The sequence below is a fragment of the Peromyscus leucopus genome, chromosome 7, assembly GCF_004664715.2.
Source record: "Peromyscus leucopus breed LL Stock chromosome 7, UCI_PerLeu_2.1, whole genome shotgun sequence".
Classification (NCBI taxonomy): Eukaryota; Metazoa; Chordata; class Mammalia; order Rodentia; family Cricetidae; genus Peromyscus; species Peromyscus leucopus.
In genome coordinates this window covers 18684068-18699114 of record NC_051069.1, presented here as the reverse complement: position 1 = coordinate 18699114, position 15047 = coordinate 18684068, and the positions used below count along the sequence as shown (strand labels likewise).

The 15047-nt window shown below is 48.3% G+C and overlaps 1 protein-coding gene across 1 annotated transcript in view; it reads left to right on the top strand.

Moving 5' to 3' along the window:
• The window catches only part of Gldn (gliomedin), a 43389-nt gene extending 28933 nt beyond the window's left edge, over positions 1-14456 (top strand). The window contains exons 5-10 of the mRNA XM_028864974.2: positions 5510-5656; positions 6804-6932; positions 8333-8416; positions 8629-8754; positions 10999-11149; positions 12327-14456. Of these exons, the coding sequence (XP_028720807.1) occupies positions 5510-5656; positions 6804-6932; positions 8333-8416; positions 8629-8754; positions 10999-11149; positions 12327-12807 (1118 nt within the window). The 3' untranslated portion in view covers positions 12808-14456. The remainder of the gene's footprint in view (positions 1-5509; positions 5657-6803; positions 6933-8332; positions 8417-8628; positions 8755-10998; positions 11150-12326) is intronic.
• The last annotated feature ends 591 nt before the right edge of the window (positions 14457-15047 follow it).

The following is a 15047-nucleotide window of genomic DNA, read 5'->3' as shown; positions in this document are numbered from 1 at the left end:
CCAGCCAAGCCCCACCCACCAGCACCCCAATAATGCCATTCCGTACTGGCAACAGCAGATCCTCATGGTCCAATCATCTGTGTGTGTAGTGGGGGGTGGGAGTGGGGGGAGGGGGGGCACAGGCTTTCAACACATAAGCCTCTTGGGGACACTTCGTATCTAAACCATAGCAGCTGCAAAGAAGACTGACCCAACGAAGCAGAAATTAAGACTTTAACCCAAGTGTTTCCAGAAGTATCAACATCCTTCACAGCTTCCAACTTCAGAAACAAGGAGAACAAAAGTGGACTTGGAGCCCAGAGGCTTGTTGTGGTCCTTGGCTCCACATTAGCCAGGGGTGCGCCCTTGAGCAGGTTAGTTACATGATCACTGCATTCCAGTTTCCCCATTCATAAAATGGGGAAACTGATCCTATTAACCTCCCAGTGTTTGTGGGAAGATGAGTTAGTACATATGAGGTGTTGGGGCCGGGCACATGGTAAATCCTGCGTTAGTATTAGCCAGCATCGTTTCTTTTTTTTTCATTTTTCATTTTGATTGTACAGATCAAACTCCCTTTCCAGTGCTCCCAAGCCTGTCCAGGTTTTGGCAAACACTGCTCTACTTCCTACTCCTTGGGATCAACCTTACCTCTACATACAAATGAGAGCATGTTGTATGGTCTCTCTGTGCCTGATTTATTTTCCTTCCTGTGATGTCCTGACCAAAAGGATGCTGAGGGGAAATTCCCCGCATGAGGTGATTTTGGAGTTAGGAACGAGACTTGACGTTGTCAATTATGTACCAACATCTTCTGTGAAGTCTGATATCCCAGGGCCTCAGAACCAAGTGTTTTCTTTCTTTCCATCTGTCTCATATTTTTCTCACTTAAGAGTTAATGTTATAGTGTCTTCTCTAAAAATCAAATCCTCATTTTAAGAAAACCAAAAATAATGCCCTCCTCCGAATGCATGGCTTGAGATTGGGTTTTACATGGCACCCCCTGGCCCTCTCCTTTGCCTTAGTTAGTGACAGATGGTACTGCCCAAAATAAGTTGTCCTCCCTCACCCCCTGATGTGAAGACAGAGAAACTGACCCCAGCCTGGAGCTATCGCAGGCTTTGTGGAACTATCTGTTTGGAGTGGGCGACCCCAGAAGAAAACAGGAGAGCTGTTTCTCCCTCAGGAGTTAGGCGGGGATAAAACTGTAACTCAAAGCCGGTGAGGAGTCATGGGACAAATGATGTCAGGCTGCAGGTGTATGCCATGTTACACTATGTCACTGTGCAGGGCCGGCAGCTCTGCCCTAACCTGCCTCAGGGTAGAAGATGTGGCACACATAGTGAATGGCAGTTGGGTGGTGCCAGTGGGTGGCCAAGGTGAACTGCCAACAGAGGATGCTTCCTCACATGCGGTGGTTAAAAAACAAAAGCCGGGTGTGGTAGTGTAGTCCTGCAGTCCCCGCTGGAGAGTGACAGGGGCCGGCAGAAGGGTCCTTCCTGGGAGCTTGCTGGCCAGCTAATCCAAATAAAACATCAAGCTCCAAGTTCGGTAAGGAGACCCTATCTCAAAAAGTATGATGAGGCCAATTGTATGGCTTAGCAGAGAAGATGCTTTCTGTACAAGTCGGATGACCAGAGTTCAATTCCCAGGACCCACATGGTGGAAGGAAAGAACTGCCCGCTACAGGTTGTCCTCTGACCTCCACGTGGGCACACCCCACCCCACTCACACACACAATCATTCTTTTGTTTTCTTGAGACAACATCCCGCTACATAGTCCTGGTTGGCCTGGAACTCTATAAACCAGGCTGGGTTCAGACTCACAGAGAGTTTGCCAGCTTCTGCCTAAGTGCTAGGATTGAAGGCATGTGCCAGCATTTTTTTTTTTTTAAATTAAAAGCAATATGGTGAAGAGTGGTAGAAGAAGATACCTGATATCAGCATCTGGCCTGCAAATGCACACACACCACGCAGACACAGACACACAGACACACACACATGACAAAGACAGATTGCATGTAGACAAAACATTCACCACTGTCTTTTACCAAAAGCTGAAGATGGCTCCGCACACCCCAGGTATAATGCATACTACACCCTCAAACAAAGGCTCTGATAGCTCTAACACTGCCTCTGTCAGGGCTACATTACAAAATGAGCGTTTCCCTATTACCCGTGTGGCCTTTTTGAGAAAGGAAATAAAAGGCGTGCGAGGGAGGGATAAGATAAAGGATCAGATGTCGGTGCAGACACGCTCTTGAGTTAAAATAAAGGGCTGGGACGCCGCGGTGTCAGCAGCAGCTACCATTTGTTTCCCTGAGTGCTGCTGAAAGGGGGCTGCACAAAGTCTTTAGAAGGTGTCGGCAGCACTTGGCACACTGTGCAGGCGGGACTCTATAGCAACCACCCAGCCTTTTGTCTCCTTCAGATAACATGCTGAACGGCTCGTTCAGTTTAAAATACTGACAAAGGGAGACCTTCTCACACAGGGGGCCCAGATAAGGGCTTTTGTCACTCTTCAGCCAGGAGTCCTAGTGCCCCTGAGCAGGAATGACCCAGAGCGGTAAGTACTTCTCAGTACTGCTGTGAAGACGGACTCCTGAACCATGTCTCCCTGCTCAACAACAGTGTCACTGTATTGCTCTGACTGTAAGTATACAGTAGGCAAAGCACGTGTCCGTGCTGGACAGGGAGACCTGTCCCTCATGACTTCCTCCTCCACTGTGTCCCCTCAGTGATGCCTGGAGTTCACAGTTTTTATTTAGATTTTTGTTGTTTTCTGAGACAGGGTCACAGGTAGCTCAGGCTTGCCTTAGACTCTCTGTGTAGCCACTGATGACCTTAAACTCCCAATCTCCATGTGCCAGCAGGCCCAGCTCGAGATATTTGTTATGATTAGCTGGAATCTAGTTAGTGGTATTTTCTTCACTGCATTTTGATTTCATGTTTCTGTAAAGCTGGAGACTGAACCCAGACCCCCGTGCTAGGCAGGTACTCTACCACTGACTGACTAAAGCCCAGCCCCCGTGATGCCATCTGAGGTGAAAACCTGTCACTTAAAAGCCCTGAGATAAGCCAACTGTGGCCAGGCATGGTGGCACACATGTTTAATCCCAGCACTCAGAAGGCAGAGGCAGGAAGATCTGTGAGTTCAAGGCCAGCCTGGTCTACAGAGTGAGTTCTAGGACAGCCAGGGCTACATAGGCCCTGTTTCAAACAAACAAACAAACAAACAGAGCCAACTGAATAGCAGGTAGTATAGACAAGGTTGAGGATTGGATGGGAACTGATCTAAGTGATTTCTAAAGTGCCTTCCAACCTGGGATTATTTTGTATTCCTTTAGAGCAGTGGTTCTCAACCTTCCTAACACTGAGACCCTTTAATACAGTTCCTCATGTTGTGGTGACCCCCCCCCACACCAATCATAAAATTATTGTGATTGCTACTTCATAACTTTAAATTTTCTACTGTTATGAATCATAATATAAATATCTGTGTTTTCCAATGGTCTTAGGCGACCCCTGTGGAAAGGTCATTTCACCCCCTAAGGGGTCCTAACCCACAGGTTGAGAAATGCTGCCTTAGACCAGCTATGATGGAATGCAACATGGTTGATATAAAGCAGGATGTTCCAGGTATGGTTTTAAAACTAGAGGGAGGGCTGGAGATCTGACTCAGTTGGCAGAGTGCTCATCTAGCATTCATAAAGCCTCCCAAGGCTTTGTTAGTCTGAAGTCTCACATAAACCAGGTGTGATAGTGCACACCGGGAATCCCAAAGGGAGGCAGGAGGATTGCTGGGATTTTGAGGCCAGCCTGGGCTATACAGTGAGATCTTAAAACACAAACAAACTGGAGGAAAGACTTTGCTATCCCAGCTAGTGACTAATCAGGAATTAGTCAAATGAATGGGAACTAGGGAGGGGGTTACTTCGACAGAGTCTACAGAAGAGACAAGGACGGGGCAGGTAATTATAGAAGGCTGAAGATTTCACATCATCTTGGTGACGGACATTGAGAGGAACAATGTGCTTGCACTAACAGATGCACCTGGCTCTTCCCTGATGTCTGCAATCCCACTTTGAGTAACATCACATTAGGCAGTATCTTCAGGGCATGCTTACCAAAATGAACAATTATTTCTTGAGGTAAGGAGTCTTCTGTACAGTCAATTTCTAACAATGTCTTTGCACACCCACTTTCCTCCTCAGAACCCTCGGGTACTTGTGTACTTGTGACTTCAAGTTGCTCTTTTTAATAGATCTCTTGAAATTTTCCACATAAACAATCAGGCTAGCTCCAAATTAAGAAAATTTTAATGTCCACTCCCCAAACAGTGAGCCTTGTATTTCTTTTTCTCTGGAATATCATGCTTTCTACATCCAGTAGAATGTTCAGCAAAACTGATGTGCATGAATAACTTTGCCTTGTTCCTGCTATTAAAAGAAATGTATGTAACCTTTCACTGGAAAAGATGATGTCAACTGTCAATTTCTTATAGACTTCTCTTTGCAGGATGAGGAAATTCCTTTTTATCCCTAGTTTGAAGAGATTTCATTGAGACTGCGTGCTGAATGCCACCAAATGCCTTTTGCACCCATTGAGATATGCTTTTCCTTACTTGTCAGTACACTGAATTACATTTACTGAATGACTCCAATCCTGGAGTCTATAGCTTCAGAACACATTTAGGGTAACTTGGAACATGTTCATTTATTTTCAGCTACAAATTAACATTTAGAAAATTCCCCTGAAAGCTGAATTCTAGTGTGTTGCCTGGGGGTGTTGACTTGAAAAAGTCTTACCCTAATAGTGGGATTAGACTAGTCCCAGGAAAGGTGGCCGTGGACCCACAGGGAAAACAGTGACAAAATAAAACAAAAAGCCAAGCCTCGAGGAGCCAGGCTGATGTGCAGTCAACATTAACTGACCATCACATGTTGATCTTACTCCCCGTATTTTCTCGCAGTTTCTTGTTGTTGCGACAAAATGGCTGACCGAAGCGACTTGAGGGACAAGAGGTTTATTTGGACGGGCAGTTGGAGGTTACAGTCCACCATGGCAGGGGAGGGACAGCAAGAAGTGGGGGCAGCTGGTCACCCACCCTCCGGCGTTGGCTCAGCCTCACTTACAACCACCATTTCTAAACTTGGCTAACACTGCAGTGACTGCCCAGCCTTGCTCCTCTTTCTGTTGTAAGAAATAAAGAGCGCAGATGTCAGTGGCTCTGCTGATGGGGTCCCCTTAATAACATGCTCACCTTCTGTGGGGATGGCGCCTCACTCAAACTGTCCTCGCCTCCTCACTGGTCTGCTTCACTCTTCAACGTAGTGGCTCAGCCAGACTCCCTAAAAGTCGTCCCCAGAGCTCTGGGAACACCGTCCATGATGAGTGTATGGTAGCATCCCTGGAAGGGTGGTGAAGGGTTGTGGTTGTTTTACAAAGCTGTTCTACAAAAGCGCAATCATTACACAGTGAACCAAAATTGTGTACCCACGTTAATACGTCAACTCCCCCTCCCCCACAGGGTTACCTGGAGCTACAGGAAATCCAGGGGAAAAGGGAGAGAAGGGAGACGCTGGTGAGCTGGGCGCTCCTGGAAATGAGGGCCCGCCGGGGCAGAAAGGAGAAAAGGGAGACAAGGGAGACGTGTCCAACGACGTGCTTCTGACAGGTAGGCTGGCCCGGCTCCTCCCGACACCAGGGCACAGAGACCTGCCTTGTCCAACCCACGGGCTGCCTGGTGGCTTTGATCTTCTCTGGCCCTCTGCTCTGCAGCAGGTTCTGGAATTCTCGTCCTTTCCTTGTTTGCTTGAGACAAGGTCTTCTGTATCCCAGGCTAGCCTGGAACTCGCTGTGTAGCAGACTGACCTTGCCCTGTCCTCCTGCCTCCACCTCCCAAGTGTTGGGACTGTAGCTGTGAACCATCATGCTCAGCACGGCATTCTGTATTTTCAAAGCTGCACACGTTTGTCCAGGTGGGCAAGTCCCAGTCTGGTATTTAGCACGAGTAATCGAACTCATTACCCTGGCTGATAGGGTGTGGTGACTCCTGCCTGAGATTCCAAGCATGGGGAGGCTGAGGCAGCAGAGTTGCTTCAAGTTTGACTACATGGTAAGACCAAGGTCACGACGTGAACAGAGGCAGAGTCTGGCTAGGCTCATGGAGTTTCACTGCACTCAGAGAGCCTTTCAAATGACAGGGGAGCATCTCCTCACAGGCATTCTGATTGGCTCTGGGGTTGATGGTCATCAAGCTCCTTAGAGGAGGAGGGTGTAGCTCAGTAATAAAGTGCACGCCTAACTCGGAAGAGGCCCTGGATTAAATTCCCTAGCACAAGAAGGAGAATGAGAAGGATGGGGTGTGTACGGGAAAGGAGGAAGGTTGGGAAGAAATAGAGGAGGTGGGAGGAGAGGAGGAGAAGGGAGAGGAGAGGAAGAAGGAGTTCCTCCGCGATTCTAAGCAGTCAGAACTGGGATCCCCTGGAACTGCAGTGTTGGAGGCCGGGCTCTGCTGAGAGCCGCTGGAGCTGGGACCCTGCCCCAGTCACTTGTGACCTTAAGTTAACCACCACTCCCTAGCAGAACTCTCCCGAGAGGACCCCCCTGCCACCTCACAGAGGGACTTGGAAGAATGAAGGGAAGGTTGACAAAACTCTTGGCACAGATCCTGCATAGACTGGATCATCAGGCCCTACTATGGGCTCATCTCTAGGAAGGGGTACACACAGGGGGGCTCCAGAGCTGCCCACTTCTCTTTCCCTAATGGGAAACTGTCTCCGTGAAAACCTTTTTCTGTTTCTCCCTTTCCTTCTCTCTAGGTGCCAAAGGTGACCAAGGCCCCCCTGGACCCCCTGGACCCCCTGGACCTCCAGGGCCTCCAGGCCCTCCTGGAAGCAGAAGATCCAAAGGCCCTCGGCAGCCAAATACGTTCAACGGCCAGTGTTCAGGTCGCCAAGCCCTGCCCCCAGGAACCCACTCCTTGTGCTAATAATCCCCCTTCCAGACTTTGTGAGCAAATTCTGAAAGCGGGAGATTTTGTTTAAATGAGATTCCTCCCTGCAATATGCTCCCAGGAAGTCTGAACACCTACCCTGGGCATGAGGACCGTGGACAGGCCAGTCTGAACCTACCACCCCTCCCTCAACATCCTCTCTGCACTTATCTCCATGCCAGTTTTCCTTCTTGGCCATACAAACTTCTCCCCGCTCCCTGGAGCGTGACTTATTTGGTTTGTTTTTTAATTACTGCTACAACTAAAGAACACAGTGTCACCAGGTCACCTGAGGGCAGCACCTTGAGGGCTAAGCTGTTAACTGTAGCAACAAATTCCTGAGAGGGTGAAAACCTGAAGACAGCGGAGCAGTCAAACTGGTTAGCTGCCCGCAGAGAATAATTAAAGCGTCTCCACCACCAGTCTTAGTGTGTGTGTCGGGGGCAAGTTGAACCCAGAGCCCATGTCTACCATGTCTAAGCTATATCTGCTGTCCTCTGCCACTCAGTGGCAGATTATATTGCCAGTGTTATGTACCTCGTTCTTCTGATTCCCATGACTATCCTAGGGTGTTGGCATCCTTGGGTCTGGCTTACAGATGGAAAACAGACAACCAAGGAGCTACCTAGCTCAGCTCAGTTCAAAAGTTCCTTAGAAACAAAGGATCATAACAATGGAAAATATTTCAACCGTGGATTTAGAACTTGAGAAGTTACCCAGAATGCCTTTCCTGTCTTAAACCACGAGGGACAACTTGAGCTGTCATTTCAGCAGCAGATATGGAGGAGGGTCTCTGACTTTCTCCAAACAACTGCATTGTTTGAAATTTCAGGGTTGGGGATTTAGCTCAGTGGTAGAGCGCTTGCCTAACAAGCACAAGGCCCTGGGTTCGGTCCTCAGCTCTGGAAAAAAAAAAAAAAAGAGCCAGGCGGTGGTGGCACACGCCTTTAATCCCAGCACTCGGGAGGCAGAGCCAGGTGGATCTCTGTGAGTTCGAGGCCAGCCTGGTCTACAGAGCGAGATCCAGGACAGGCACCAAAGCTACACAGAGGAAACCCTGTCTTGAAAAACCAAAAAAAAAAAAAAAAAAAAAGAAAGAAAGAAAAAGAAGAAGAAAAAAAAGAAAGAAAGAGAAAGAAATAGTATTCTTTCTAGATGTTTTTAGGGAAGGAACCCAGCTCTCAGAGCGAAACACTGCTGGACAGCATCGGGCTGGGGATTGCTAAAAAGCAAGCAACCAGGAAACATGTGGAAATGTCCTAATGGCTATGTTTGGGACTTTGCGGGGAAGTGGAGGCTCCTCTATAAATCTCTATGACCCCGTTGTGACAACAGCTTTCACTGCTGCCATTTTAGGTGAGACGTGTGCCGTACCAAATGACGATACCTTGGTGGGGAAAGCTGATGAGAAAGTAAATGAACGCCATTCTCCACAAACAGGTACAAGCCCTGGGCACCCTGGGCTGGGGTGGCGTCCTGGGCTGGGGTGGCGCCCTGGGCTGGGGTGTGCCTCAGGGCTGGCATGCTTCACCAGCCTGCACGGGCCCTAGATTCAATCCCCAGCACCACACACACAAACTGTCTGGAAATTCAAAACTGGATGCCTTAATTGTCATAACTGTTGGGTGAGCAACTTTCTTTTCTTCTAACAGAAGCCATGATCACTTCCATTGGAAACCCAGCCCAAGTACTAAAAGTCAGGGAGACTTTTGGGACTTGGATAAGAGAGTCTGCCAACAAGAGTGACGACCGTATCTGGGTGACTGAACATTTCTCAGGTACTTCCCTCCAGAGATGGTCCGTCTGGTGCTGTGATCTTATCTGTTGCCTACGTTCCTCCGGTCTTATCTGAAAATCCCCACTAGTGTTGGTGTACGGCTCTTTGTTTTAGAAAGTACAACTGAGTGGGAGGACCACTTTCCTATTTTGGATGTGTTGGGTGCAAGCATTGTGGTTCAGTCCCAGGGATATGACCACTGCAATGTAAACTATCCAGTTGGTTTTGTTTGTTTGTTTGGTTGGTTGGTTGGTGTTTTTGAGACAGGGTTTCTCTGTGTAGCCCTAACTGTCCTAGACCTCGGTCTGTAGACCAGACTGGCCTCGAACTCACAGAGACCCACGTGGCTCTGCCTCCCGAGTGCTGGGATTAAAGGCATGCGCCACCGCCACCTGGCATTCTAGTTTTAACATAATAGGCAGAAGGAAATAAACAGTATGGCATCTAAGGTTTTATCAAATAACCATAACATGGAAGTGATATGAGACAAATTATGCCACACAAGTACTAAAAATATGGCTCTAAGATCTGGTGTGTTCAGGGTGATATGGCCTTAGATATAAAAGACAAATTCTGTGCCCACCGTCCATTGTTCTCTGAGTTTCATACCATCCTATGAGAGTACTTAGGGCCAGGTTTCTCACATATTTGTTGGACAGAGGCCAAGGAAGAAGGCAAAGGGCCATCTCACAGCCATTTTCCCATGTCTGAACCCTCCCATGTCTGAACCTTCTTCATGTCTGAACCTCTCCATGTCTGAACCCCATGTCTGAACCCTCCCAAGTCTGAACCCTCCCATGTCTGAACCCTCCCATGTCTGAACCCTCCCATGTCTGAACCCTCCCATGTCTGAACCCTCCCCATTCTGAACCCCCATGTCTGAACCCCATGTCTGAACCCTCATGTCTGAACCCCATGTCTGAACCCTCCCATGTCTGAACCCTCCCATGTCTGAACCCTCCCATGTCTGAACCCTCATGTCTGAACCCCATGTCTGAACCCTCCCATGTCTGAACCTTCTTCATGTCTGAACCCTCCCATGCCTGAACCTCCCATGTCTGAACCCTCCCATGTCTGAACCTCCCCATGTCTGAACCTCCCCATGTCTGAACCTCCCCATGTCTGAACCTTCTTCATGTCTGAACCCTCCCATGTCTGAACCTCCCCATGTCTGAACCTCCCCATGTCTGAACCTCCCCATGTCTGAACCTCCCCATGTCTGAACCTCCCCATGTCTGAACCTCCCCATGTCTGAACCTTCTCCATGTCTGAACCTTCTTCATGTCTGAACCCTCCCATGTCTGAACCTTCTTCATGTCTGAACCCTCCCATGTCTGAACCTTCTTCATGTCTGAACCCTCCCATGCCTGAACCTCCCATGTCTGAACCCTCCCATGTCTGAACCTCCCCATGTCTGAACCTCCCCATGTCTGAACCTCCCCATGTCTGAACCTTCTTCATGTCTGAACCCTCCCATGTCTGAACCTCCCCATGTCTGAACCTCCCCATGTCTGAACCTCCCCATGTCTGAACCTCCCCATGTCTGAACCTCCCCATGTCTGAACCTCCCCATGTCTGAACCTTCTCCATGTCTGAACCTTCTTCATGTCTGAACCCTCCCATGTCTGAACCTTCTTCATGTCTGAACCCTCCCATGTCTGAACCTTCTTCATGTCTGAACCCTCCCATGTCTGAACCTTCTTCATGTCTGAACCCCCATGTCTGAACCCTCCCATGTCTGAACCCTCCCATGTCTGAACCCTCCCATGTCTGAACCCTCCCAAGTCTGAACCTTCTTCATGTCTAAACACAGGACCAGTCATACTGTTCCCAAAAGATGTGATTGAAGTGGCCAGTTGTAGTAACAATGGCCTCATTCAGGAAGGGTCTGACAGTACACTTCGATTGAAAAGAAGCTAAGAGCTGCTTCTTTATTTCAACAGCACCAGCTGATCAGTGCAATAATAACCTTCACCTACCAAGCTGAGGGGTTGGGGCTCAAAGGAAAAGAGAAATGCCGCATGGAGTAGCATGGTCTTGGCGGGTAGCAAGGGGTGCGAGCCAGCAAGCACAGCTGAGCCGAGGATTCGTTCCTGGGATGGATTTGCACCGCCAGATTTTACAACTTCTAGAGGGGTGGGTGGGACGGGACAATGTTCTCTCTGTAGCCCGACTTTTCACTTTTCATGGGCAGGGCTGTGAGGGCGGGTGGGTGACAGCCTCCCCGTCCGTCCCTCTCCTGCAGGAATCATGGTGAAGGAGTTCAAAGACCTGCCCGCACTTCTCAATGGCAGCTCCACCCTCATCCACCTCCCACATTACTTCCACGGCTGTGGGCACGCGGTCTACAACAACTCTCTCTACTACCACAAAGGTGGCTCCAACACCATAGTGAGGTGAGCCGCCTGGACGGACCCCTGTGCCCTGCAGTGACTCCTCACAGGTCTCGCGCTGCGCCCGCCCGGTGTGTGCTGTCTCCTGCAGTGGTTTAGATGTGTTTGGGGCATTCCATCTATTCCTCCCAAGTACTGGAGATTATAGTCTTGCGCCACCACCGGGCTTGGGTGAGCTGATTGGGTAGGGAACCTGTCCTAAGCCTGGGATCTTTATCAAGCCACAAGCCTAGAGCTGAAGGAGGGGCGGCAGACACCTCCCCCAGCCCCACGGGGCTAGAGAGCAGAATTCCAGCACTCGGGAGCTGGTACTGCGGAGCCCTTCCCAAGTGCTTGCTCTTTTTCTGGCGGCTTTTCAGCTCACTTCGGGTTTTCTAGTCCGGTTCTGTTTGCCTTACTTCCTGAAGGCCTATCACAGTCACACACGCCTTGCCTTCTGCGGTCTGCTGCTCAATGGCGCCCTCTGGTGTTTTCTTTTAGCCCAATAGTCTAGATAGACTCACTCCCCTATTATAGGTAGCGCTTGAATCGTAATTCACTTTTTGATACGATTTCGGTTTGGAGTCTAAGAAATCAGACCCCAGAAGCTAAGGGATGTGGAATTCCATGCTGTGGTTGTATTTATAAGCCCCTATCGGACAAGAAAATTGTCTTCACAACCTTTATTCTATCTCTTCTCAGCTGGTGACTTTTCTCTCAATTTAAATTGTCTTAAAAAAAAAAGGAATATCTGAAGACTTGGGGGTTTTAAGACCCAGACTTAGGAGTTAGAGATGTATCTCAGTTGAGAGAGTGTCTGAAGCTCTGGCTTTGATCTCCAGTACTGCAGAACCTAGACTTGGTGTTGCTGTGTGTAATCCTAGCACTTGGCAGGCAGAGGCGGGAGGATTAGGTGTTCAAGGCCATCCTCAGCTACATCAATAATTTGAGGATGGTCTTTAACACCACACTGCTCTCTCCCTTGCTTCTGATAGCACAGGCTAGTCACTGGCCTTCACAGCGTTGCTGCCCAGAACACCACTGAGGCAAGTTGAAGAGAAGCTGCCTTTTTTTGGCTACAGAAAACATCATGTCTGGGTCCAGGCCCTGCTAATTCAGCTTTATAAGGATCCTAACAAACCACCTGTGCCCACAGATATGGCTACTCTGCTCTAACTCATTTTTTAAAATCATGTTTCAGATTTGAATTTGGCAAAGAGACACCCCAGACTCTGAAGCTTGAAAATGCTTTGTATTTTGATCGAAAATACCTCTTTGCAAATTCCAAGACTTACTTCAACATAGCTGTGGATGAGAAGGGCATCTGGATTATCTATGCTTCAAGCGTGGATGGCTCGAGCATCCTTGTAGCACAGCTGGATGAGAGGACATTCTCTGTGTTACAACACATCAATACCACGTACCCCAAATCCAAGGCTGGCAACGCCTTCATAGCTCAGGGAATCCTCTACGTCACCGACACCAAAGATATGAGGGTCACGTTTGCCTTTGATCTGTTCAGAGGAAAACAGATCCATGCAAACTTTGATTTCAGAATGTCCCCAACTGTTCTTGCCATGTTATCATACAACATGAGGGATCAGCATTTATATTCATGGGAAGATGGCCATCTGATGCTTTATCCTGTGCGGTTTTCGTCAGCAGCATCGAGCCAGCGATAGGCTGCTGCCTGTTTCTTCATTACACTCCACGTGTTCCCTGGGGCTTGTTCGAGCCCAGCAGAAAGCTTGTCTGTAAGGGATATCCAGGTACTCGGAGCATAACCCATGCCACAGGACTCGTGCAAGCTGGACCCCCCCCCACACACACTTTAAACCAGCTTGCTTAGATAGCTACAGATTGGAAGTGGAAAATGGCTGAAATCTCGCGATTCCTCCTCAAACTCGGAAAGTTGGCTCTCTTCCTTGGGCCTTAGTTTCCCCATTGGTAATATGAAACACCTGAGTATGTGGATAACAATTTCCTCTACCTGCATGAAATTCCGTGATTCTTGGCTGATTATATATTAGATTGCTTTCTGGTTGTTTTTTTCCCCCTACATGTAAACACATTTATCTTCGGCTTGAGGGATGAACTCATCAGTAATGACTTACATTTGATATCTAGAGAAGGCTCTCACTGGCTCTGAAGGCTTCTAAGGTGCCATGTTTTCCATGATTTGGTATTTTTCTCTGGAGGTGCACCTGCCACCACAGAATGGTCATTCTTTTCGGCTCCTAGGTACAAATCCAAGATTAGTGAAACCTGGGAATAGCTGCAGGCTCAGGTCTCTGAATGAAACTGCATCAAGCCCTTCTAGGGGCCTGTCAATTTCTGATCATGCCTGTTTGTTGCTGGGGAGCATACACACGGATTCCTCAGCTCATGGCCACTCCTGCCAAGGCTACAGGATTGCTATCAGAGTGTTAAACACTGAATGGGCAAGAGTGGTCAGAACCTGGGAACATGATGGTTTTTCAGAAGAGAGGCATCATGTGCAGTCACTCTCTAGAATGCTGGATGACATCTGGTTCAAAGGCCAGAGCCAGTCTATCTCCCACTCCTGTAAGGGGCGTCACCTTCCTGCACCGGAGAACCATACTGCAGACCATGACAGCCACGAAGCATGGCAGTTCTGAAAAATCCCAAAACATTACTACCCAATCCTTACCACGCAAACGAAGTAAGTGAACCTCCGGTCAGCAAGGTATTCTCTCGCAAACAGTTCTCAAGGTTTGATCTGTTCCTCTTGGACAGTAAGAAAATGATCGTTTCATTGGCTCCCACACGCCCTTAAACAGGCATGTTTTCTGCCAAGCCCTTCAGCCTGGCACGGAGTTCCAGGCAGGGCCATGGAGGTCAAGAGGGAGCTGAGAATTTCATTGCCCCCAGAAGACAGGAAGAGAAACTACAGAAACTGTCCAGGAAAGACCGGACAACAATTTGTTCCAGTGTGTGTTCTGAAACATCTTCTCTGGGCCCAAACCCATTCTCAGGGGCCCCGTGGCCTGCTTTGATCTTTTTAATGGAAGCACTTTAAGACTTGGGGTGTGCATATTTAACTATTTAAATTTTCCCGACCTCTGAGAACACCCAGGCAGCTGTTAGTGGTGCACTGGCTGAGTTCTCAAGCTAATGGGTCCCGAAGCTTCTCCACCTCTCCATTGGTTGGTCCGCCAGTCGTCACAGCTTTTGAAGATATTCTCTCAGATCCAGCTGTTGCAATGAGGAGTTCTGTTTTTTTCAATGTCTAATGAATGCTATTGTTCCTTCAAAGTGTACAAATATGTGGTACTGTTTCTGAGTACAGTAAACCTGGATATAAACATAATTCCCTTATTATTACTTAGTAGTATTACTGAGAATTGATACAATACTAACTGGACATATATCACAAGCAAAATAGTTTAGTTATTGAATTAGCTCACACAGTTTTGTTATCTGAACTATCAAATATCTTGTCTTTTTTGTTTGTTTGTTTTGTTTTTCGAGACAGGGTTTCTCTGTGTAGTTTTTGTTGCCTGTCCTGGATCTCGCTCTGTAGACCAGGCTGGCCTCAAACTCACAGAGATCCACCTGGCTCTGCCTCCCAAGTGCTGGGATTAAAGGGGTGTGCCACCACTGCCCGGCATTCGTCTATTTTTTGGTTGTTTGTTTTTAACAGGGTATTTGTTTACCCAGGGGTCAAGTGATCTTGCTGTGTCAGCCTCCTGAGTGCTGGCACCACAGACACAGTGACTCTTTGTCTCTCTTAACTGTGGGTGAGGAACCATGCACTCGCTATTAGAGAGGCTCAGACTGAGCTTTTTACATGCTTCTTTTCATTGTTGCTTCTTTTGCTATGGTATACAGTAGGATTAGAACGAGTGAGGCTGACTGAGGCCTAATGACAGTTTGTCTTTACAGAAGAAGACCTAAGATT